Raw genomic sequence first — 26,429 nt, forward strand, 5'->3', positions numbered from 1 at the left:
GTATGTATGTGTGTATATATATATATATATATATATATTATAGCGGTGTTGCCATCCTTGTGTTTAGAATAAAGTTTCTTTATTCAGTGTTGCTTCCCAGACCCACCCCTATACTTCTATCTTGGGGACGTAACATCGCTCTACTACTGTAGAGAAACTACTGTTTTTCTACTCCGTTGTATTTTGGCTAGATAAGAAAACACTATATATTAACCATATTTGTGAAATTATTTTGTTACAGCAGTGGAAGTAAGTGTTGTAGTATGGTACTAATAAAATATAATTGAATTTCATAGGGTCATTACTTACACAATGAAACTGACACTTCTTATTTTCATGCCTTCACCCTTTAAATTTTCTTCCAGGTTTTTCAGTGTGAAAGTGAATGGAGGCCTGTGCTGCCGTTGGTGGCACGCTCATTGAAGAGTTCATAGTGAATTTAGGATGCGACTCTGGTAAAATCCACACTGCCCTGTAAAAGGCCAACTAATCCTACCTGTAATCACTATTATCCCCCATCCCCTCAACAACACTACCACCACACCAAAAAAAAAAAGCCCCCCACAAAAACAACCTCTCATTTGTTTGCTGAACAAACTCCTCATGGTGTCATTCAGAGATTTGGGCAGCTGAGCATCATGTGTCTGCTGTGAGTCCTGCTAATGTTTCATGCTGTGTGTGATTGCTTTAATGAAGTGCAGGAATTCATAATTCTATAGGCTTTGTCCTTTCTATATGCTTTTTGTTGTTTTTACTTTTATACAGAAATGGTAACTTTGTGCTTCTAATTTATTGTTTAGCAGGTTTGTAATATAACAAAACGTGCTGTCCTGCAGTTTTAGCTAGCAGAATCATGGTCTGAATGCTTTGCTGTACCAAACATTTGCTTTGCCAAGAGGCGTGTTAATGACTCCTTATAGGGTCCACTTTTTAGTCCTTTTTATTACGTTTATTTTAGTGTTATTCTATTGTTCACATTAGTATATGTGGTTGAACAATACTGGAGCTGACAGGAGAAGACAAAACTATCCAACTTTTGCATCTGTAATAAAGTGCACTGAAAAACAATGAGACACATGATGACAAAAATTGCTGTGTGCGAAGAGAGCGAAAGTGTCTGAGTTTTTGCCACAAAACATGCAGGATAATGAGGTTTAGAATCTCCAATCTTTCCACATGTAAGCTCTAGCACACCCGGCCCATCCATGTACTGAAGACCTGAGGTCACGCATCTCAATGGCAACCAAATACCTACCAGAAGGACGCTAGATACAAACCAGGGATCTGTGATTTCCCCCACAAAACAACATTAAAGCAAACTAGTTTAAAGAAATAGCAGGAAGTCAAGTGCCTAATGTAATGGCAGTAGAATCCAATCATTATTAAGATACTTCATCAGCCCAAAGAGAATTCACAGAATGAATAACATTCATGACAGTATCTTATTTATCTGATAATTTTACTGTTCTACACATACAAAGGTTAATTTATATCCCTGACCTATATGTAACTCTGTCTGTGAAGATGGATTTAAGAAATAAGTGTTTTCAGTTTTAAAATGACCTCATGTGGTTGGTTGCGGCTATAATAGACTGGTGACACAAGAGAACTCGGAGAGAAATAACAGTAAAACTAAATAGTTTGAGGGGATCACTGCCCATGGCTGCTATCCAAACAACCTACAGCTACTTATTGCTAAAGACAGTAAAGTGGAGAGTATGGCTAATATAGCCCAATAAGTGATTCCCTCAAACTGATCTTCTGTTTTAGTGTCGTTATTTTCCTTTGAGTTATTGATTCAGTCTCTAGTTAGCTAACATAAACTAATTTAAAGCTATGACCTGCAACTAACCCGGTGACGTAACGTGTAGGACTGCCACAGCAGTTTTTGGGCCTCCATCTTACTCTATCCTCTTGTACAGTACATCAAACCAAGCTACATGCCCTCTTCTACTGTATCTATTAACTTTCTCTTTGATTTTCTTCTTTTCCTCTTGGCAGCTTAGTCTGCAACATCCATCTCCTGATATACCACTATCTGTCCTCTGCAGCTCTTTCATTCATCTCCAAATCCTCCAAACCTAAGCTGTGCCTCTTATTCATTTCTAATCCTGTCCATCCCAGGAAAAAGGAGTCTTCAAAGAGTCTACCTGTTGCAGATTGAAACCTTTCAACTGTATTTCCTCTCTAGGTGGCAAACACCATCACCAGTTTAGAAATCGTGATGAAAACCTGTACACATTATCAATCAGACATTGACAGGTTGTCTTTGGTCTGCAAAAATGTGTAGCTGGGTGAATGCCTGGACGACGCTTTCCCAGCAGGTCACTGCATCATAATGACACAATCGCTTGTTATTTGCTCCACCTGTATTCACTTTACCTGCCTGTTTTAATGTTGTGGTTGATTGATGTGAAGCTAAACAGGGCTAATGAGGTTTTACGAGAATGCAATGCCCGAATGTGCAGTTTCTAAGAACTAGTAGTGATAATGGAACCTGAAAGCAAAAAGGAAAAACACTGTACAGTATTGTCCCTGTTATCAGCTGTTCTAACCGTGCGTCTTATTGCACCTGAGTTCTTTGAGTCATCAGATAATTAGGGGTTGACACAGTCACTTGTGATAACAATGATGCTGAGAAGGGCAAATTGGGAGATGGTACTTGGTTTCACAGTCTAGCATCAGTGGGCGTCGCAGAATCGTTGATAGGAGGTTACATAAGGACCTGGTCATGTTGACTTAGTCTTAGTGTCGAGGATCTAGACAGGAGTCACTAGTCTCTCTCTCTGTCTTTTGTTCAAAGATTCAGTCAGAGAATTTGGGACCTAAGGTCGACACAGAGCACAGCAGCCATGGCAGGTGAGTCTCAATCTGGAGTATAGAGCTATGTGAGCGGGATTTCTTTATTTTTTTTTTAAGAAATATTTCCTGACACACACAGATTATTCGGTTTCTACTTTGTTTCCATAAGTATATAAGTTATATGGGACTTATGTTAACTTCTTTCTGCAGTTGAAAAGATAAAGAAGCCCAAGAAAAGAAGTGTAAGTTCAAGTTGCACCGCAGTTCATCTTTTGTACTGACAATACACAGTGCTTTGATCTTGCAATATCCGTGAAGATTAAACGCTGCAGACCTTCTCCTTTCCCCTTTAACAGGCCACAATCTTCGGCTACCCACTGAGCATCTTTTTCATCGTAGTTAATGAGTTCTGTGAGCGATTTTCCTATTATGGGATGCGAGGTAAGTGGCTTCATTGGGTTCTGATGTTATTTTTCTTCACCTGAAAGTTGATTTAATCAAGTATTTACTGTATGCTGTTTAAGGATGTTTTTATGCTACTGTGCATGTATAACTTTCCACTAGATTTTTGACACTTATAGTTACTTTATTTTATTTTTTTTTACTTAATGAATTTTTAGAATATAGAGTAAGCTTCAACTCAATAAACTTTTTCCTTTGTGCCCCCCTGCCTTCCTCTCTTCTTGCTGTCTGCAGCCGTGCTGGTGTTGTACTTCAAGTACTTCCTTAAGTGGGATGAAGACTTTGCCACCACCATCTACCACACATTTGTGGCTCTTTGCTACCTAACGCCCATCCTGGGAGCTATTGTGGCAGACTCATGGCTCGGGAAGTTCAAGTGAGCTTCTCAATAAAATCAAATCAATACATGAAAAGACACCAACCTATAATTTGCTTGTATTCAGTTTCAGTATTTGCATGAAGACTCAGTTTAAATGGTTAAAGTGTTTAACCTTGGAGTTTTGATCCTTGTCTATCTTACCTTTATCTGTACATGCTGTACATCTGCTCAGTGCCTCACACATCCCTTGTCCTCTTTCCTCTGTGTAGGACGATTGTCTACCTGTCCATTGTTTATACAGTGGGACAGGTCGTCATGGCTATAAGTGCTATCCAGGACATCACAGATACTAACAAGGATGGCACCCCTGACAACATGACCTTACACGTGTGAGCTAAACACACCCAGAGTTGACTGGCATAATAGAAATGCACTGGATCCACACTGTCAGACAAATGAACATCTGTCTGTACTTTGTTTTGCCCCCAGAGCTTTGTCCATGCTGGGTCTCTTCCTTATTGCCTTGGGAACAGGAGGCATCAAACCCTGTGTGGCTGCTTTTGGAGGGGACCAGTTTGAAGATCATCAGGTCAGACGGTGCTCAAGCATATGTGTTACTGCAGAGAGTGGAACTCGCCAGAAACACCTCTTTTTTCAAAGAGTCCAAGAGTTTTACACATTCATTACAGACTGTATATAAAAGATGGACATAGCCACCTTGACGTGAATCTCAGTCTCGACATCTGTGACCATATATGTTATTATAAAACAACACGACAACCAAAACCACACACAAATTAATGCAGCAACAAAGAGATGTACTTTTACATGTAATTATACACACACCAAATATATACATGACAGCATACACTGACTGCCCTTTGCACACAGCAGTTAAAGCTACACAGTTATCAAAGTTATCAGCTGTACTCGGTCAGCACTTTGTTTATCTGTTTTTTTGTTCCTGCTAGCTTTTTATTAACTACTTGATCGCAAGCACAAGTGCCCCTGTAATTTTATTACACCCTTCAAGGCCAGGGACAAAGATTAATCCATAATGTTAATGACATGGCTAAATTATCTAAGGAAATAAGTGTGCAATATAATGCTGTGCCCCACAGGAGAAACAGAGAAGCACCTTTTTCTCCATCTTTTACCTGTCCATTAATGCTGGAAGTCTCATCTCCACTCTGATTACTCCCATTCTCAGAGGTAGAGCCACAACACTCAAACTGATCACAGAAAATAAAATATACCACTGGGTCACAAACTGATTTTTGTGTCCTTACATCTTCAGCTCAGACATGTGGTATTCACATCCAGCAAGAGTGCTATCCGCTGGCCTTCGGTGTCCCTGCTGCGCTCATGGTGGTAGCTCTGAGTAAGGATTTTATTATAAAAAATTCTTGTTTGCTGTAATAAGCAAATTAATGCTTCTTTTCGATGACGTATCCTTCATTAAGTGTTGACAAATTGTAGCTAAGTAGTTGAGTGCTTGTTACAGAAATTCTAACCAAGCCGCTAAAAAAAACCTAGTAGTCACCATAAACTGTGTTTTCTAAGAAAGTTGCACCATAAAGAGATAACTGGTGAAACAATATTGTCATTTATAATTTCCTGTTACTTTTGTAACTCCTGTATGTGTCGTGTGTGTGTTTGCAGTTGTGTTCATTGTTGGAAGTCCCATGTACATTAGGAACCCCCCGCAGGGCAACATCATTGTGAAAGTTTGCAAGTGCATCGGGGTAGGTGGTTCCAGTGTCTTTCTAGCTTAAAAGTGAATCCCATTTGAATCTCCTGCTGTACAGTTAGAGTAATTATTTTGCAATTGTCTTTCTGCTGTTTGTAGTTTGCCGTCAAAAACCGTTTCAGGCATCGTTCTTCTCAGTATCCCAAGAGAGACCACTGGATGGACTGGGCTGAGGAGAAATATGATGTAAGTGGAGCACAGGCACATGCAAATACAAACAGCATGGCCATAGATTTCTTATCATTTTCTTATTTTTGGCATAGAAACTCCTGATTGCTCAGGTGAAGATGGCATTGAAGGTGCTGTTCCTCTACATCCCTCTGCCTATGTTCTGGGCTCTCTTTGACCAGCAGGTATGTGTGCATACGTGAGACTATGAATAACTAGCACCTGAATCCAGTGTTAGGAACATACTGTCTTGAGTGAAAGAGTTACTTTTACCTTATAATATAGGTAAATCCCACATTTACCGTATTTTCCGAACTATAAGGCAGACTTAAAACCCTTTAATTTTCTCAAAAATCGACAGTGCGCCTTATGGTCTGAAAAATACGGTATATGGCCTTGAGATGGCTGTAAAACTGAAATGAAAGATTGAAGCAAAATCCGGTGACAGGAAAAAAAATGACAACTGTGTTTGTTTCACAGGGTTCAAGATGGACCTTCCAGGCGGCCACAATGAACGGCAACTTTGCAAGTGTTATGTTTTAATGTTTTGATGCAAAAAAAACAGTTAAATACAGGTATAACACCTTGTGACCTCAAACCACAGAAATGGATGATATTAATGAGACTGTTTCTCTTCTTTTCCCAATAGGGAGCGATTACAATCCAGCCTGATCAGATGCAGGTGAGATACTGGGCTTGATTACATCTGACCTGATTAAATTAAGTATTTTTCATGCATGAAGAGCTGACAGCATTGGGAGAGTCTGGGATTGTCAACAAATCCCTGTCAGAATCAGCCAGTGGTTTAGATGATGGTGCTGGTTTAGCATAATGTCCTGAATGCATGATTGTGATATAAAGCGATGCTCAAAACCACACTGTGTGTGTGAACATGGCTTAAGCATCACTCTCTTCCCACCAGACTGTCAATCCTATCTTGATCCTGATTCTGGTGCCAGTCATGGACACTTTGATCTACCCTCTGATTGCCAAGTGCTTTAACTTCACGTGAGTGTTTTGTTCCGTCTTCATTTTGTTGAATCGATACCATTTTACATTCAAGAATGAAAACAAAATTCATATTTACTATCCATTAGTCATCTCATAATTTCTGTTAATGTATATTGTTATACTGTGTAAGAAAATAGTTGTTTGATGAATTAGCACAATTAATATTTTTTGTTAATGTATATATTTTAGGGTCTTTATTTCTTTACAGTAACCTTTTAAATAATTGGTTCACATAGCAACTAATTAATGTACTACATCGTAGCTTGTTATCTTTATTTAATTATAATTTATTTTTTTGTAATAAAAGAAAACAAAGCAAACTAACAAAAACAACTAATGTTTAATTAGTTGCATAAACGGTCTGTAGAAGATTACATGACTGTAAACAAATCACATCACCAAATTATAAAATGTGTTCAAACTGTAGAAATCTTTAAATAAGCAATTACTTTAAGCCTTCAAAAAGACAAATAGAATAAAGTAAATGCCTCCTATAAAATGACATCCTGTAAACACTGTTCCATGTGGCTGAATATAGGATAGTGATATAAAGAGGATTTCAAGTGTGTGTGTGTGTGTGTGTGTGTGTGTTCTGCAGTCCTTTAAGGAGGATAACAGTGGGGATGTTCCTAGCTGCTCTCGCGTTTGTGGCTGCTGCCCTGCTCCAGATACAGATTGATGTGAGTGTAACACAAAAAAAAACCCCCAAGCACACTTTTGGCAACTTATTAAACATGCATCGTATGATGCAAAATTCCATTGTTCTTTTAGAAAACCCTGCCTGACTTCCCATCAAGTACTGAAAGCCAAGTGAAGTTCATCAACATGGTTAACAGGGATCTACAGATTCAAGCTGATAACAAAACGATTTCCTTGAAAGGTTTTGGGGTATACTAGCCAACACAAGAAACTATTCCCAGACACTTTGGTCAGATGCAAGTTTGAAAAATTTTCTGATATTGGCAATTGTTTTCTCCTACAGGCTAATGAGGATTATCTGACCTTTCATAACCAGTTTACACTGGTTCTGGAGTCTGGGCAACAAAATACCATCAATTTGGCTAATGGCACTCGGAATACCATTGCTATCATTCAGGGATCCAAGCTTGGGTTTGAAAAGGTAAAAACACCTGGCCAACCCTGAAGCAAAGCTGGGAAATTTTTACTGTAAAATTCTTAATATTGGGAGCATGAACTTGGCCTTTTTTCTCTCCAATCTCCTTGGTATAATTCCTAAAGATTTTTCAGATTAAAACTCTTGCAGCCTTTACTTAACATGTAGACTTTCAAGGTAAAAGCATGGAGGAATGAAGCATTTTGTTGATGGAAGAATAACATATTTGTAAAAACTTACATGTACGTTGAGACAGCTGAGATGAAAACGATACAGTGCATGTGAGATGCTAAAATATTCTTTTTCTCCAGTTCGATGACATGACTTCAAAGCCAGAAAAGGGTGAAAATGCTATAAGGCAAGTGTTTTGTTCTTTTTGTTTTTTTAAAGTTACTCATACATTTTACATTACTGCCGGAGGTTTCTTCCTGTTAAAACAGAGTTTTCATTCCCACTGTTTTATCGTGTATGATGAGTTAGGCCTTGGTATTAAATTCTTTTGTTTATAATTGGATCTTTTCTGTTTTTGAACTGTCCTTCCGCAGAGTTCTGAATGGTTTTGGCTCAGATTTGAATGTAACCGTGCGTGACAAGGTGTTCAACTTTACCAGCAACATGTCAGAATATCTCAGTGTTTCACATGGAAAGTAAGACTGAGTTCTCATTCATATGAAAGTTCTATATGGTTATACTATACTATACTGTTTTGACTGGTGGTTTTCTTTAATATGGCAGAGCTGAGTTCATGATCAAGGATAATAGAGAAAGCTGCGTCTACACTCAGGAGCTGGGCTTTGGCAGCTCTTATACATTGATCATCCCATCCACTTTCACATTTGGAGAAATGGTAACATGTAAATCCACCCTGAGTCACATCATGGTTTCAGTGTTTGTTGGAAGCAGCTAAGACATGCATACCTCTCTGTATGCTCCAGTGCTCAGAGAACATCAAGGCAGTGATGGACATGAAGCCTAACTCTGTGCACATGGCCTGGCAGATCATTCAGTATTTCCTCATGACTACAGGAGAGGTCGTCTTCTCTGTGACAGGCCTCGAGTTCTCCTACTCACAGGTAGAGGGTGCTCTCCTTAACTTTTCTCATTTGATAATAAGGTCTGTGCCAGCTGCCTAGAGAATGCAACATGTAACCTGAGGACTGATGATGTCATTCTTGATGTTACTTATAATTTGGGATACTGCTTTTTGCTATCCAGGCACCCAGCAACATGAAGTCTGTGCTGCAGGCTGGCTGGCTGTTAACCGTTGCCGTAGGTAACATCATTGTGCTTATTGTTGCTGAGGCTGCAACGCTAAATGATCAGGTGAGTGGATGCATATGCATACTGTGCTCACTGACTTTGGGCAGGTTTATTTTAAGTGATATAAATGTCTGTAAGTTGCTGTACTTGCGTTTCATGGACAAGAACAACACAGGTTGAGTTCAATAAGGTACACCAGAAGTGCAGTGAAGAATTTCAGAACAACCTATGACTGGTGATGCAGTCTCTCACCCTTTATACCAAGCTCCAAATGAACACTTTTTTGTGTTTCTCTTCACCAGTGGGCCGAGTACATTCTCTTCGCCTCCTTGCTGGTGTTGGTGTGTATCATCTTTGCCATCATGGCCTATTTTTACACTTACACTGACCCAACCAAGATAGAGGCCCAGTTTGATGAAATGGAGCCTGAAGAGAAGGAGAAGAGGAAAAACTTCAACATGCCCAGGAAAGGCTCAGCTGAGAGCCACAAAGAGGACAGGAGGAGTTCTGATTCCAGCTCTGATGACGAGTGCACCAAACAGACAAAGATCTAAAGCAACTCCCTCACTATGGCTTTCCCCTTTCTTCTGCTGGATTTTGTCTTTCATGTCTCAGAGTGCCTGTGCCATTTTGGTCAATTTGTCAGAGAAATCAGCTCACAGTTGGACATGGACGTAGCAGCTAGAGTGACCCGAGTGAAATGGCACTGAATAGCACAGAAGCTGATTATCCACATATCAGCTCATATAATTAAAAACCATTCATAGGTTTGTCATCTATAGTTGAACTGTTGTAAATTTGACATGATTTCTTTTGCACTGAGCTTTATCTTCAACTAATTTTGTCTTTCATGTTTTTACACATGCATAATTACAAAGAAATCATCCCAATATTTGTATTTATTTCAAAGTGCAGTGATGTATGTATTGTAATATGCTGTTGGTATTTTATACATAAACGATATTAACAGGAGATAATCTGGCACCACACACAGCTTCCTCAGTAAGAAATCTTCGTTATTGAAAGTCTGAATTAATTTTGGGCTTGAAGAACACTGTCATGTTATGGCTATTCAATGCTCCAATGCTCTGACACTAAACATCTATGTCAGCGGTGGTTTCTTCCACATATGCAATGACATCATTTAAAATCAGTGTCTACGTTCTTACAATTCTGTAACTGAATATGCCTTCAAATACAAATGATTGCAGCTAGTTTGATGACTGGGTGGATTTGTCTTTCAGTGCAAGAAGGTAGTATTCACCATTCTTGCCCAAAGTACTTACCACAAAAAAAACATACAAGTTATTGTGATTACAATAAATCATACTCATGAACTATATATTAGAAATGGTTTATATCATATCTGGGTAATTACTTGGTGCTAATTATTTAGCTTTAAAAAGAGGACACTGACTGTAGTAAATATAGCTCAGTTTGCCATTTCTCTGGTCTCACTGACATTTAATGTCAGTAAATAAAATACTGCCTCAGCCTCCTAGTAGATGCACTTGCCAGATCTGGTGATCAAGAACAAACCTATTGTTGCATTAACAGGTTCATGTTGTATTAACAGGTTCATGTTGTGTAGTGTCTCTACTGCAGTTTTAATTATCTTTCACTGTAGCTGTCGACCAATGTGCTCCAGTCACTGTGACTTTGAGGCAGTTACTATCCTAAACTGCCAGAAGCTCCCCTTCTGTGTTCTGGGAATTTTGAATAAGAACAGGACTTTTTCTTTCCTACCTAAAAACAAACAACAAGCAAATGTATACTTTACCATGCTGGGGAATTGCTTTAGCGTCCTTTAGAAACACTTGTGAATGTGGCACAATGGTAGGGGAAGTGGAGTAACTAAATTCCTGAATGGTGTTGAAGGAGTTTCCAGTCTACAAACACAACTCCTGAAAAGTAAATGTGGCCATTATGTTCTCAGTTAGATTAGATCTTTATTTCTCATGTCACTTTGAAAGCTTATAAGGAGCTTAAATTTAACTTGGGGATTCTCAAATGACACAAGCAAAGATTATATACAGTATTATAAACTGTCAGCTATGATAAAGGAGACCAAATGTACACATTTTGTTATTTTCGTAGCATATGTTTTTCTGTAAGTTACAGATTTTTTTTTGTTGTTGCCAGAGGCAGGTGCTGATATCCATAAAGCATTCCATATTTCCATACTTAACTCTTTGCAGTTATAAAAATATCACATATTTCTTAATTTCTTTCAGTCCCTGTGTTGACAAGTGCGTCTTGATGCAACTCACCAACATTATTGCTGCATTAGCACAGTAGTAAATTCTGGAACTCTTAAGTAAACATATATAGTAAAACATGGCTATTAGCAAATTTTTGTTTTTTTTACAGGTTTCTTTAAATACTTGACACACTTTCAAAGTGCAAAAAAACTGATCTGAAAACTAGAAAAAAAAAAGGTGCAAATCATACTACAAAGATCTGGTGAAAGCATAAAAGAAGACATGGCACTTCTATAGCACGGTGTGGAGGTGAGAACAGAAATGTGTGAGGATAATAAAGATGGCATTGGATTCTGCAGCTTGGCTTGTGCTGATCAATAGTTTAATTTGGCCATGAGCAAAGTTTTGTGTGGATTGATTGCCTTCTTGGGGCCTTGCCATTTTTTCCTCATCTCCACGATGAGTTTCTAAACACTGCTAAGGAGAAATTACAAGCCGAGGAATAATAATACTTCACATATCAGCATTCGATCACCCCTAAAGGTTCCTCTTTGTAATTGTCCTAACTTCATCTTGACCTACAAAATTTCAAAACTGACTTTAATTGTCTAAACGTAAGTACAGGTAGCAGTTTTCCTCCTGACTAAAGAAACAAAGGAAATTCTTCTGCCACTAAACAAAGTCAGCTTAGTAACAAAGTTAGTTTGATTCAGCAGGTGATTGAAATGTGAGATTGAAACCAAGTCACTTTGGAAAAAAACCCCCAAAAACCCCAAAACACTGATGAATCTCACTCACTGATAAGTCAAAGAAAACTGATGTAATGCCAGAACACAGATTTGTGTGTATCTGTAAAGGCAAGGCATTTTCTGTTCTTACTGTTGGAGTAACTTTAAATATCTGCTTTTAAACATTATCAGTATCTACAAAATGCGCATGACCATTTTGTACACAGTGATTCAATTCCCGCAATGACAACTTGTATTCATGTACAGCATGGCCCCCCACCCCCCGCGCCATTGGAGGACAAATTCCACTTAAAGCACTTTACCTGAGGTTTCCTTATGAATGCTGCAATTTGCCTAAGCAGGGAGTCTTACTTGCGTGAGAGAACACATGAACACGCAGTCACAGGTACACGCGCACGCACGCACACACAGCTTGCACACTAAGATAATAACCCTGCAGGTTCATCAAGCATGCTTTCAGAGGTTTGGGGAGGATATGATTCCTACTTTGGGAGTGGGGGAGGGGTAGGGCGGCTGAAGTCTTGTTGTGGATTTTGGGGAGATTTTTTTGGCTCCTTGTGGACTCTGCTGTGTGAGGCTGGAGAAGTCTCCTGTACACAGAGCCCAGCATCGCTGACATCACTCTGACTGAGTTTGTCCCATCAAAGCCTTTCCAGCAGGTCTTGCTGCTCCCTTAACTTCTCCTTATTACTGAATAAAAGAAGCTCTCCAGAGGTTCCTTCTTTTCCTCTGATTTGGAGTTCAGTCATTTTTATAGGCCAGGTTAGCACCCCGCCCTACACAAAGAGGTCACATGTGGTCAGCTGGTATTGAATGACATCACCCCTGACTTTGAACCCTCTGATCTGGCTGCGGTGTTGGATGGGGGGGTAGGGGCTTGGGAGAGCAGGGCTGGGACAGAACCAATCACTAAGTGGAGGAAGTGGATGTCTTGCTTGTGGAGAAACTGGAAGAAAGAAGAGACAAGTATAAAACAGATTAATGGCATCTTCTGCTTTGTATAGTTACTGACTTCTGAGCACTAAATCTGAGGGAAGCTGTTACCTCTGGAGCCTGTGCACCATGTGAGCAACCAATGAATCAGAGATGCCAGGGTAGGCCTCCTCAGCCAGCAGGATAGCCTCTTTCAGCTCATCCAGGACCAAGGGGTTCCCGTTCACCTGTTCCTGTCGTGCCTTCAGCTGGGAGGTAGAACACAGGGAAGGAGCCACACACTTTGTTAATCTAATGACACAAAGACACAATACAAAACTACACATCTAAGGAGCTAGAAACGGTTGAGCATTAATTTTGCACAACAGGAAGAAGTGGTGACATGTTGTTTATCTTTATATACCACGTATGTTCTGAAAACGCAGTCACTCAAAATGTAAAAACAAAATAAAACTGCTTGTTTGATTGAGTTTAGTCAATTAATTTGAATGTTTAGATGAGTGAAACAGACAAAGGGAAATTACTCAATGGAAGCCCTGCTTGAAAACCATGGAAACGCAGCAAAGTTCATTTGGACAACACCAAAAACTATGTGAGCGAAAGAATGAGTCACACACAAATTACAGTTCCCAAAATATTCAGTGTGAAAAACAAGTCTCGTCTATAGTTTGCAGAAATCCACCACAGCTACACGAGTCAGACCAAGTGAGAAGTGATGGCTGTGGAGGAGAACAACTACTCAGCTGATCGTCCACATGAAGCTGCTTACCTCAGATAATGCAGGAGAGATAACAGTGGCCAGGCTCTGTGAATAAGGCCTCTTTGGAATGTCTTTTTTCTGTGTTAAAAGAAAATAAAGAAGTGCACTTACAGGGGATTAAAAAACAAAAAATTCTCAATTTCCCCAAATAACATCACAACTTTTTATCACAGTAAAGTGCGCATAAGCTGCAGATAAACTACGTCAAAGTAGGAAAATGGAGCTGGCTAAGGAGCCAGATGGATAAAGTGTCAAATTAAAAAATTTTAAAAACTAAACAAAAATCCATTCATGGCTGACCTGATCTGTTGTTCCTGACTGGCCATCCCCATTCTGCAGCTTCTTGGGGTCCTTCTCTCGGATGGTGAAGATCCAATCATCACTACCAAAGTCGTTCCCACCTGAGGCCTGGCCATCCTGCTCTCTGATTGGACAGATATTAAAGAGGATTTTGGACATTTATCAGGATGAGTGATAAAGTCATGCATGTTAAGTGCTTCCAGCTCATCAGAACAAAGCAGCACAGAGATGAATGCATTTTTTCGTTAATGAAAATTCACTTCACAGTTAAAGACATTTTGGACTTACGAGTCGGACTCGTCGGAACTGGATTCTGTGGTTCTAGACTGCTCTGCCTTCCACCTTTTGTACTTGTCCACCAGTTCGGTCAGGTAGGACGTCTTCTTCGCATGACGGACGATCAGCTTATGCTTCAGCAGCTCTTTGGCAGTTGGTCTCTGTAAAAACAAAGCTTTGAGATGAGCATGTGATGCAGTCTGAAAACTCTGTACAGACAGCAAAACAAAACTTAATATTACTTACAAAACTAGGCTCTTTGTTGAGGCAGGCCTCGACAAATTCCTTGAGTGGTTTACTGTAGTTGCCCTCCAGTGTGGGCGGATTGTTCTTTGGGATGAGGAATAAAACCTTCATTGGATGGAGATCTGAATGGGGCGGCTCACCCTTTGCCAACTCAATAGCAGTGATGCCCAGAGACCAGATATCAGCCTGGAACACACAGAAGATAAATATAAGATAAACTAAATGTAAGAGTTCTCGTTATACCTTGGAGTGACTGACCGATGACTGTGGAGCTGTGGACATCCTTTACTTTGTGACAAAGAAGCTAAAAACAACTAAAAATAACTAAATTCCACAAAGCTAGATAAAGAAAAAGATCATTTGTGGTCAAGTAGTGAAAATAACAACTAAATCTGGGTGCAGTTCCCCCCTCCAGGGGCAAGGGTACCTAGACCCGGTTTGTAGAGTACGCTTGGGGAGTGTGATCATGTGTACAGCGTCTCTTTATGTCTGTCTCCACGTTGGTTGAGTGTGGAGTGAGTGCATATGAGAGCATGAGGGGGGGAATGGATGTTTGTGTCTGTGTGTGCCTGTATGTCTGTGTCTATATGTCAGGCTGGGTATCAGACGCCACCTCTCTGGGGACACCTCAGGCCCTCCAAGGTTTGGAGGCCTATCTCCACCTACCACCACTTCCCCTGCCGGTGGCGGACTCCCTCAGGTGTCGGTGCGTTGGTGGTTCTTTGTGTCTGGGGGTGGGCGTCCAGGTACACACCGGCTCACTCCTTGGCGGCCGCTTATCGGGGCCTGGAGCCTGGGGCTCGCTCGGGCCCCTTCGGGGGTGGGGTGCCCCCGGCCTCTCGGCCTGGGGCTCGGTCACTCAGGCACAGCTGGCGGCCGGCGGCGCTCACGGGCGCGTCACTGCAACTCCCCCTGGCTTCTGCTCCGCGGCTGCTGAGTGAACCCTCATCTGGGACTCTCCTCAGCTCTTACTGGAACAGTGGCGCGGCTGCCCCTCTGTTGGTCTTCCATGGTCTCTTGTGTTCTGGGGGCCTCTGGATGTCTGGAGTTTTGATCTCCTCCATACCTGCTTCACACCCTGGAGGACGGGGCTGTGGCCCCCCCACACTCCCTAGCAGATCGTTACATGGAGAAACCTTTGGAATACAAGCGCGCTGATCCACACAGGTATGCACACGGGTGTTCACTTCTCGTAGACCCAAATTACACCTTTCTTGGCTGCTACTTCGAAGCACATCTGTCCTGCGTGCTGCACAACAACATTGAATATTTAGTATTTACTGCTGTTTACACTTAGCTAGATTAATGCGATGGTGTTGTGTTTAGTATGTTGCTTTGTTTTTTTTTTTTGTCTTTTTTTGCTTGTTTTCTATTCTTCTCTCAACAGGTGATCCAGGAGATTTTTATTTTTTTTCTCCCCCCTTTCTCACTGTCCCTCTCCCCTTCTGTTTTTCCTTTCCTTCCTCTTTCTTTCTCCCTTTCCTATCTCTCACTCATGTCTGTCCCGTCTGTAACATCTGAAAATAAAATATAATAAATAATAAAAACAAAGATCGACCAAATGGACCAATACGGCAATGCCACGATGATCCATTTGGCAAAGTAAATCCATTGGGTATCCTTGTTGGTCTTCAGACAACAATTCTGATGGCTAAAGAACCAAATGGGACAGGCGAGGAAAAAAAAAAAAAGAAACAAAAATCTGGTTTAAAAAAAAAAAAGACAATTCTTCAATTTTACCATCATCAGGTCCCAATCAGCCCAAATAGCAAAGAGAAATAAAAAATGCATGCTATGGAAGAGTTCGGGTCTTAGGAGGTTAAAGCTCAGTGGATAGTCGACCACAGTGCTTCACAGAGTCGCACCAGGCTAAGATTTAACCCAAATGTACCAAATGATTTTAAAATGATGCAGATGCTGATGGAAGCATTTCCATGTAAAACAAGTTTCTCATTAAGGATAACAATGACCTATATGGTACAATGGTAAAAAAAGAAAAAAAAAAGAAAAAAAAAAGCGAAAAAAAAAAGCGAAAAAAAAAGAAAAAAGAAAATAACAACTAAAAAAAGTTCATTTTAAGGCCACACATGTACTTTGTTATCCACTAAAAGACTAATTACAGACAACCAAGACTCTTCTTGCGAGTTTATATGTGCCGGCTGGACGAACCATTACTGATGTCCTTTTGGTCACAAGTCACTCTGGTAACTCACATCTTTCCTCTGCTGCTCATAGGGAGCCAGCGCCCACTTCAGAAAGTTACTCCTGTTCTATGTGGCATTTACCATCCTTTTAAGAAATGCACAGAGCAGTCACCAACAACAATAATAATTAATTACTTAACACCCATTTCCACAAACAGTTAATGGATGAAACGAAGGACCAGTTTGCAGGACTGTTATTCCATTTCTTAAGGAGATGACTTTCAGATACTGTTCACCTGCTGCAGAAAGTGGACATGAAATGCAGCACAATCTCAATGAAGTGGGCACCAGTTCGACATGGTAGCTGTCACTTTGAAAGCAGCTGAAAGCACATGTGCTGCTGCAGGCTGCTCTTCCTACGCTGTGTGCATCAGCCTAAGCTGACATAACTCTAACACTATTACAACCACATGACTGGTAAAGATGCTATTTTCATTGTCACCGGTCTTTCATAGCGTCTGTTAAAAAATATATGTAATGGATTTATACTGACCATGTTTTCAATTGCTGTCGAGGAAAGCTTTTAGACAGCTCTATGTACAAGTTATTCACAGTTTTCTTTTTTGTGTCATTTTAGCATCGTGAAAACTTTGAAGTTTACATTTACAGCAGAGTGTAGCCTGAAAGATTGCCAGAGGAATGTAAGTCAACGTAGCTGTGTACACTATGTAACTGGCTCTGAACTCACCTTGGAATCATAGGCCGACTGTTTGATGACCTCAGGGGCCATCCAAAAGGGGGTGCCCACAAAAGTGTTGCGTTTGATCTGGGTGTCTGTGAGCTGCCCGGCAACACCAAAATCAGCCAACTTTACTTCTCCTTGCTCAGACAGCAGAACGTTGGCAGCTGCAAAAGGAACAAGAAGGATAGCTGATGTGATCCAGCCTTGCTACTGTTTCAGACAATTCTCTTAATGCCATTTATCTACATCACCAATTTCTATAATAAAGAGGGAACGGTCAGATAGCTTTCAGAGAACTGCTGCAATGTTCATCTCAAGTGAACAACATCATAATGAAAGAAACTAAGTGGGTGTCAAAACCATGATATTTGTGTTCACTCCCTGAAGCCTAAACAGCTGAAACATGTGTCCTCTAATTATAGCACTCAAAGTCAGTTGGCTACCTTTGATATCCCTGTGGATCTTTTTCTCAGAGTGCAGGTACTCCAGGCCCTTGAGGATCTCTCTTAGGATCGTGGCGATCTGGGTCTCATCCAGAGCTCCAGGCTCCATCTTTGGAAAAAAAACCAAACAAGCAAACAAAAACTATGAGCTGTGGGTTTCAGCAGAGTTGTCTTCACGGAGATGACTGCTCATTTTCTGTGAGAAACATGTAAAAACCAGAAATAACGACTGAGCACACATACTACTATAGCCAGTACATTTATATCCTTTACATGGTCTTGGGTCAGGTTGACGTGTCTATACAGACATGTCACAGATACAAACACACAATTAAGGTTACATTATTATAATCTGAGCACAGGGAAGTCTTTCACCCTCAACATGACCAAAAGTTTTAGCTGTCAGAGGACTTTAGAGTTCATATTTGTTAATTGTATTCGAACAGAGACTAATTGCAATCAGTAAACATACATGTTTTCTCTACTGTTTGAAACTGAGATGAAGACAATAACTGTTAATAGTTCTATGTCAGACTAGGTTTTAAAACCCCAAATACATCCTCAGTCAGTGTGACCTGGGGGATACCAAATGGTCCTAAAAGTGAAGACAATACAGGTTTTGTGTACAGTGATAAACAGTGATAGTGACACTTGTGTTGTTTACTACTATTGCAATACAATGCTGTTTCAGTAGATGTACATTTTGAATTATGTAGTGTGCCATCAATCCCAGCAGTTCCTGTAAAAAGGACAGACTCATTTTACTGCTTCTAAGCTCGAAGCGCTGATAAAATGTTGTTCAGTCTCATTAACACAAATTTACAGAAATTTTCTATGGACAACATACAACATTTTGACCCATATACACATTGGGCTTGAGATGTGAACAAACACTGTCAATACTATATAAAGGAAAGAGTGTCAGAGGTTTTCTTTTGACAACTATTGTACTGGGTTGAGAGAACCACTTACCAAATCTAATGCTGAACCGCCACCTAAATATTCCATAATGATCCATAGCTTTGTGTCCTGGAATGGTAAACAGGAAGAATGAAAAGAGAAGACATTGAGTACTTTGGCATATTTGTGGGTGAAAGATATACAGTTGCTTTTTTAAGTTTAGTTTACTTTTTGCATAGTGACAAGTATGTTACAGGATCCAGAGAACACACCACTGCATTTATAGCTTCAGCTAGTTTGCAGTGATATTTAGATTCGGACCATAATGTGATACTTAGGCCACGTCCACACATACGGGTATTTTTGAGAACAGAGAAAAAAATCCCGTCCACACGTAAACGCAAAAAAGAAGGAAAACACTGCTAGGAACATGCCATGGTGATATATTCCTAACCGTGTAGAAATGTTGGCCAATCAGAAGTCTAGAAGCCTGGGTGGGAAAGAGTAAACAAAGATGGTGCATAGAACTGAGTCCTATGTATGGAGGAACAGTAACTGTGTGTGTATATGTAAGCATTTAAACACTGCAGTGAGTAAAATTAACAGTAACAGTATTTTGTCTAAAGTCCGCCAATGTATAAATTAATTTCACCAAAACAATAACGTGGCACACAGTGTGACGTGAAAAAAGGCGCACACCTTTGACGCTGTGTTTTCTCTGTTTTCCTCGTCCACACGTAAATGCAAAAATTGAGTTTTAGAAAATATCCACGCTGGCAGGAGTTTTTAAAAATCTCAGTTTTCAGTGACCGAAAACGCAGTTTACATGTGGACGAAAGGTGCAAACGCATAGAAAAATCTGCGTTTTCAAAAATACCTGAGTACGTGTTGATGTAGCCTTAGAATCCCCGTTGTCATGCGCACACATACAAATGCAACTAAAAACACATCTCTGGTGGGTGTCTTGAGTCATTTTTAGGCTAATCCCCATTAAATTTTGGATTATTTGTTGGAAACGTGGGCAGCAGAAGGAAGTTCATTGTATATCTCATCAAATTTGCTCAATGTCAAGTTCGACTAAACATCTTGTGTTAATGCAGGAGTAACTTGGAATACATGTAATCAGGTACTTAAGTTGCACAGACACACATGTAAGAAGTAACTAAAGTCGACCTCAGTAAAGGCCTGGCAGAGCATCTCATGTGTTCCAGATTCCAGAATTCTCATTCCAGTAATAATGGTGGTCAAATGCTTATGTGGGACCAAGTCATTGTTTTGCAAGTCTCAAGTAAGTCTCAAGTCTTTATCCTCAAGTCACAAGTCAAGTCTCAAGTAATGTCAGGCAAGTCAGAGTCGAGTCTCAAGTCACTGGTGTAAAAGTCCGAGTAAAGTCACAAGTCTGAAACTTTGAATTTCAAGTCCTTTCGAGTCTTAAAAAAAAAAAAGCATGTTGCAGTTATATGCTAAATGTAAATATTAGACCATGTGATTTTTAAATCTGTGTTTTTCTCAACACATGACAAAATAGTGAACTTAGAAAATATACACAAATTGTGAAATTGCATCTCTTTAAAATGCAGCTCAATTAAACTTAGCTCCAATAATAATTTTCAACGACAGTTCTGAGATAAGCTGCATGTTATTCTTGGATGCACTTGTAGGGCCGGCTTTAAAATCGCATGACAAAAATATCATACACATTAAAAAAAACTGTATCACCAATGGAGCCTGGACAACATTTGCTAGTTAGATGAAGTCAGCTATCTCATCATAGCAAAAGAGAAGGACCACCTACTGTTCTTTATGCAACTTCAACTGTTGGACAAAGTTGGAAGTTGTTCCATCTCTGTCTGTGATTCTCTGCTTGGATGTTTTGCATATTGCATTTCGGTTTTTTGTTGACTACTTCATAGTTTATGTACCTGAAAAAAATAACTCCTTGCAGCATTTTCGAGGGGTTTTTTTTCTTTAAAAAAAAAAAAATCTGGTTAATTTGATTGGCTGTGCTACAGCTCACGCACATATACGTACGGAGTGTGGTTTGAATAAATGAATTGAATTAATGGTGCACACTTTCTATATAATATGCGTGTTACATTTTATATTTGGGGTGAAATATCAAGTCTCTTCAAGTAAACCGGTTCAAGTCCAATTCAAGTCCCAGGTCATTGGTGTAAAAGTCCAAGTCAAGTCACAAGTCTTAGAACATTTTTTCAAGTCAAGTCTAAAGTCATAAAATTAATGACTCGAGTCCACACCTCTGACACCAAGCACGGGAATAAATATCGCTGTAATTTGGGGCTTTTAATGATTTGTTTGTATCGTTCTTTTCCCAGGCTGGACTGATTGTACAGCATACAGATTTAATGGCTTTAAAAGAAACAAGACGACCAAAGCAGGGTCAAAAGTACACATGAAGGCTCAACGGTATATACACTCTCTTAAAATCATTTAAAACCACTTTTAATAACTGGTGCTATACCCTGCTAATATTTGGTTAAATGTCTCTTAGCAAGCTGCACCTCAACTAGATGCTTTCGCAGAAAAGCTTTGATGTCTTCATGCTTCATTATTTAATCCATCTTGTGCGATGTACCAGCAGAACTGGCAGCAAAACAGCCTTAGCACGATGGTACTGTTACCATGCTTGACAGCTGGTACAGAGGCTTTAGGTTTGAAAGCCTCATCTCCACTCCTCTAATTATACCTCTTTTCATTGTAGACAAGCAGCTCAATCTTTTTCTTGTCTGAGACGAACACAAAAAACATATCTCCGGAAGGTAATTGTTTGTCCATGTGGACGACTAAATTTCAGTCAAACCAAAAGATGTCGATTTTGGAGCAGGGCCTTTTTTCTTGATCTGCAACCTCTCAGACCATGGCGGTGTCAAACTCGCTTCACTGTGGGCAGTGAGGCTGGTGTTCCAGGAGTTTTCTTAACAGACTTGGTCTTTATGTCATCCCTGAACATGCTAACCAATTTCCTCTCATCTGGAGCTGACTTTTTGAGTATTCCTCAAGATCAAACTGGTGAAAACATCTGAATAACTTGTACTTGTGTAGTTTCAGCTGATGGTTTCTGAATCTGCAGTTGTTTAGAAATGGCTCCAAGAGACCTCCCAACTTGTGTAAATCTACAATTATCCTTCTTAAGATCCTCACAGAGTTCCTTGAATTTTTCAAGACATTTTTTCTTATAAGAACTGGTCAATCTAATGAGTGTTGTCAAACAAATCCTTTTGATGCTGGCAAAGACAAATTACCAGTAGTCAATCATTTTCACTAACAAGACGTCAACAGGCCTTGACCATATCAAGTTAAAATACACTATAAAACCTTCAGGACCATTAATTAAACTGGTTTTAAATCACTGAATTAAATGATTAAAGAGAGTGTAAGTATAAACCTCCATGTACAGTTTTGACGCCAAGTGATGAGAAAATCCAAAATGGATTTAGATTTGACTTGTGCACATTAAAGCTGTATGTTGTATAATCATTCCACCCTGGCAAAACCCACAAAAAGAAATAAACCCCCCCACAAAATATCATGACATTTATGCCTGTGACAAGCATATGTACACTTCTTACCATAATTGTATACAAATATTAAATGTTTTGCCAGCATGCACAGTCATCTTTGATTCTCTGAAAACAGAATACTAAAGCTAAGTCTACAATTAAATCAGATCTTGACTGTTTGATGTCAAATCCACTGCGGTGGTGTAAAGAGCCAAAATTAGACCAAATGTTTATAAATACGTATGAACCTGAAAGTATGCTGCTGATTGCAACCTTGCTTTTGTGTGAGAAACAAACATCACCTTCAGGTATGAGCCATAGTACTTGGTGATAAAGGGGCTGTCGCACTGGCTCAGCACAGTGATCTCTTGCTGGATGTCTTCGATCTCGTCCTCTGCTTCCTCTAGATCTATGATCTTGATCGCCACGACCTTCTGTGTACGGTTGTCGATGCCTTTGAATACCTCACCAAATGAACCCTTGCCAATGCGCTCAAGCTTGGTGAACAGCTCCTCTGGGTCCACTCTAGCATTCTGATGTTTGACAGGCAGGGGAAACAAAACAAAGGCGGAAAGGGAAGATGGATTGAAAAAGCAAAACACAAAACAAACAAACAAAAAAACATAAAAGAAAGGAATGTTTAAAAAGAAATCAGCCTTGGGGAACAAACAGGAAACACCAGCAGGGTGCCATTCTTACAGGACACATTAATTCACTCATTGCAACACCTTTTGTTTGTGTACACAAAAAGAAAGACACAGGAGAATGAAAGGGAAAAGTGTAAAAATTGGACAGCATGCAGGTTAAGAAAGCATTAAAAACAAACAAACAAACAAACAAAAAACAAAAACCCAAAATGTAAACGGAAGGCAACATTTTAGTCGAGCTACCCCTTTGGGGTTTACTGTGCGCTCATCATTTTCTTCATTAATTTTTTTGAAACAAAACAAGCAAACAAACAAAAGACCCCCCCCCCCCAAAAAAAAAACAAAAAAAAAAAACATATAGAAGAGAAAAACAATGACCAAATTAAACTTTCAAAAAGGCTGAGTTACTGTTCTCATGATTATTAGTAAATGAAACGTTGTAGCTCTGCTTTGGACTCTCTAGGCCTGAGGCAGCATGTATAAACACACATTAAAAATCTTAATACGCTGAGGACTTAAGTCTGACTGCAGTAAAAACATCTAAGATTAAGTCAATCAACCCGTATGAGGCTTTCAAGGGGACTTGGAGATCAGGGCTACTTAACATGAATCATACATTCATGTCATTACTCATATATCATATACAGTATATAAGCATACAGATACATACACTATACAGACAAAAGTATTGGGCCACACCATTCTGAATTCAAATGTTTTCAGTCACATATGCACGGGTGTATACAAATCAAGCACCTAGCCAAGCAGCCTGCCTTTACAAACGGCTGTTCTAAAGAGCTCAATGAATTTGAGTGTGATTAACACATTAGTTACAGTGAAATATCTAGGCACGAAGAAATTTCTAAGAGCTAATATTAAAAGATGTAAGCCTTTAGGAACCACAGCAACGGATTGACAAAGTGACAGAGCATGTAATATTGCACAGCAGGGTCGCCAAGTGCTGAGGCTTAGTTACTAACACTCTGCTGACTCAGTAAGTTCAACATCAGCACAAAAAATGTGCATTGGGAGCTTCTTGACATGGGTTGCCATGATTGAGCAGCTCAAGCAGTTGTATGTGTAGGTGGTAGAGGGTGTGATATAGCTCATGATACAAGAAAATTTTTGTAATACTTTAAAAATACTTTCTATCTAGAATGTTGTATCTTAAATACTTAAAGTCCTGCTAGCATCTCCTCCTTCATAGCCTGGTCGCACTTAACACTGTTTCTGCCTCACGTGGTGAAACACATTTGTCATTTCCAGCTTTTGTGGTAACACTGTTCTTACATATTTTACAAAGTGCTGTGCTTTGTTAGAGACAGTTTAAGTAGCTCCTTTTTAGGTACTAACCCGCTGTCAGAGACTGACACATGGTTCTCAGACAAGACCACAGTAGGGAATGTAAACGCATAGCATTACTATATTAATGATATCACCATATGACATATTTATCTCATGTAAAAATTTGTACAGGTATTTTTGTGATATCATACACAGCTCTTGTACGTCTTATTTCCTTTGACAAGTTTTACATGCTGCCTGTTTAACACTGAGTAACTGCTTTTGCCTGATTTTAAATCGTTTGAGCAGTCACACAGAAAAGCTTAACACTCTGGAGTGCTTATGATGGAAAAACTGAAAGTGTGCTTAGTGAATTCACTGAAAACTGTATCGGTGGGGCCGGTGGATAGTAACACTGAGTGTATCTGAGTGGGGTATGAAAAAACCTTTAACACCACAGGAAGTGAACTAAAATTACTGAATTCTCAAGAGGCTGTTATGTGGGAAACACAGGACTAGGCACCAACAAAAACAACTTCTTTTTTTGACCTCTCTGAGCAAAGGCAGGGTCAATGTGTCCATTTTGAGATTACTAAAAAATGAAGCCACTGGTTTAAACAAGGAGGAACCCTTCTGTCAAAGGGTGCCTTTAAATCCAATTTTCCAAGGAAAAAACCATTGACTCTGCGAGTAAAATGTGTTACAATTTCTCCAAATTGTGGACTGGCAGGCAACAACGATGATTTAGCGTGCTTTAGTGTTGTGCAGACTCATATAACATAAACCTAACCTTTGTATACTTTCAGTATGAGTTACTATGTATTAACTGAGGTAGCCGTTGGCTAATCCCAAAAGCTTCTCTACTTCTGATATGCATCTTGTGTTTACTAACAAGCCTGCAAAGACAGCATAATCTGGTGCGTGAGGCAGTTTACATTAGGAACAGTTATCTGCTCTAGTCATCTGCCCAACACAAGCTCTACAGGCGCAGTAAGGATACGTGAGATGCAGGAACAAAGTTCCAGCTTGCACGTCTCTGCACAACGGCACGTGAGAGCTCAATATTTCCTTCAAGTCATGACTGAAATATCCGAATTTTACCTCTTGCAATTCAAAATATGTGTCATTAAATAGTAGACTTGTTGTCAGTGATACTAACAATGAAAACACATGGAGCAGAAAGGTTAATTAACTTACCCTCGGCACACGCAAGTCTATGTGTTTTGGTAGCTTTTAGAGAATATGTACCTCCGATTTATTCTGCCCAGAGCATGAGGCGAATTGACGCGATGTACCAGAGTACTTAAACGCTTCACTTCACTGAGCCGAGTGGGAGTACAAACTCACAGCAGGGAGGCAAACGATTTAAATTCTGTTCTGACAGTCATCTCGACTACGTATTGCGGACAGACTCCACAGACATTTAACTTACCTGCATCCCCGGCAGGTTACCCTGAACGGGAGAATGGGCCATGGTGATGCTGACTGGTTCTGTAGTGCAGGGCTGAGGTCTGATCGGTTTCACTTGTGTTTACAGTCCCGGCTGTGGTGCCGTTAATGCCCCACAGCGCTCCTGCAGCACACCTAGCTACCCAGATCTGCTCAGAATACCCCCGGTTACTCTCAAACAGGACAATAAAATGTCCTTCCTGCACACGAACTAATGCACTTTTTCTGTATCCGAACAACCTAAGACACCCAAAACAGCTGAGCACGCTAACCAACGTTTGCTAACGCTAACTCTGAAGAAATCCGCAATGTTAGCTTACTAACCAGAAGGCTAGTGTGTTAAATTAATTTTCTCACTCGTAGAAGTAATACCGTTTGCGAAAAAATGATATCTGTAATAAAGTAGCAGCGACGACTGTGTATTTCAAATTTAACCTGATGTCACTTTCTCAAAGCGTATTCTCTAGCTAACGGTGTCGTCAGCTAGCTAACATGATTAGCGGGTTAGCTCCCTGGCCAACGCAGACGACCTGCCAAACGTTCCCTCAGCTTGGACTACAATTCGTCTGCATACGGCAAATGTCACCCACAGAACAGAAACTCTAAGCAACCCAGCTTATATCTTTGCACTAACTCGTCACCCGCTGCTCTACAGGTCTGGCATCCACAGCAAGGATAGTGTCACCAGTGTTTTTGTTTCCTCCCTCATTTTCGTCCCGTACTCTCGGCCATCTTGTCGGTGCCGTGACGCCTGACTGGGCGGATCCGGATCCGAATCAGCAGCAGCATCTTTACTTCTCTCCCACCTAGCAGGTGTTGATGGCAGCTGGATTGATCCTGGGCTCCCAGACTTTATTTGTCTTTTCTTTTTTGAATGACTGAGTGCGAGTTTAATACTAATAAAAAGGATCCATATTTAAACCACAGAATCTCATCTAAGAAGTTCTG

The 26,429-nt window shown here is 40.1% G+C and overlaps 2 protein-coding genes across 2 annotated transcripts; one reads left to right on the plus strand and one right to left on the minus strand.

Annotated features, from left to right (window-relative positions):
* The first annotated feature begins 2,448 nt into the window (after positions 1–2,448).
* slc15a1b (solute carrier family 15 member 1b) lies at positions 2,449–9,669 on the plus strand. Its single transcript, XM_082525044.1, has 23 exons — positions 2,449–2,859; positions 3,013–3,044; positions 3,159–3,243; positions 3,499–3,640; positions 3,853–3,972; positions 4,073–4,172; positions 4,705–4,795; positions 4,881–4,964; positions 5,246–5,328; positions 5,433–5,519; positions 5,597–5,686; positions 5,982–6,030; positions 6,155–6,183; positions 6,424–6,509; positions 7,111–7,192; positions 7,284–7,400; positions 7,495–7,632; positions 7,938–7,984; positions 8,172–8,273; positions 8,362–8,473; positions 8,562–8,699; positions 8,842–8,949; positions 9,189–9,669. The coding sequence occupies exons 1-23, from the start codon at positions 2,853–2,855 to the stop codon at positions 9,438–9,440; spliced, it is 2,181 nt and encodes a 726-aa protein (XP_082381170.1). The 5' UTR covers positions 2,449–2,852; the 3' UTR covers positions 9,441–9,669.
* Positions 9,670–10,822: 1,153 nt separating this feature from the next.
* stk24b (serine/threonine kinase 24b) lies at positions 10,823–26,256 on the minus strand. The gene is made up of 11 exons (XM_082525045.1): positions 25,465–26,256; positions 22,404–22,634; positions 18,653–18,709; positions 17,681–17,789; positions 17,244–17,401; positions 14,352–14,537; positions 14,118–14,266; positions 13,830–13,953; positions 13,539–13,607; positions 12,881–13,017; positions 10,823–12,782 (listed from the first exon to the last, which is right to left on the minus strand). The coding sequence occupies exons 1-11, from the start codon at positions 25,504–25,506 to the stop codon at positions 12,746–12,748; spliced, it is 1,299 nt and encodes a 432-aa protein (XP_082381171.1). The 5' UTR covers positions 25,507–26,256; the 3' UTR covers positions 10,823–12,745.
* Between the last annotated feature and the right edge of the window lie 173 nt (positions 26,257–26,429).

Source organism: Aulonocara stuartgranti (assembly GCF_965226115.1).
Source record: "Aulonocara stuartgranti genome assembly, chromosome: 23".
Taxonomy (NCBI): domain Eukaryota; kingdom Metazoa; phylum Chordata; class Actinopteri; order Cichliformes; family Cichlidae; genus Aulonocara; species Aulonocara stuartgranti.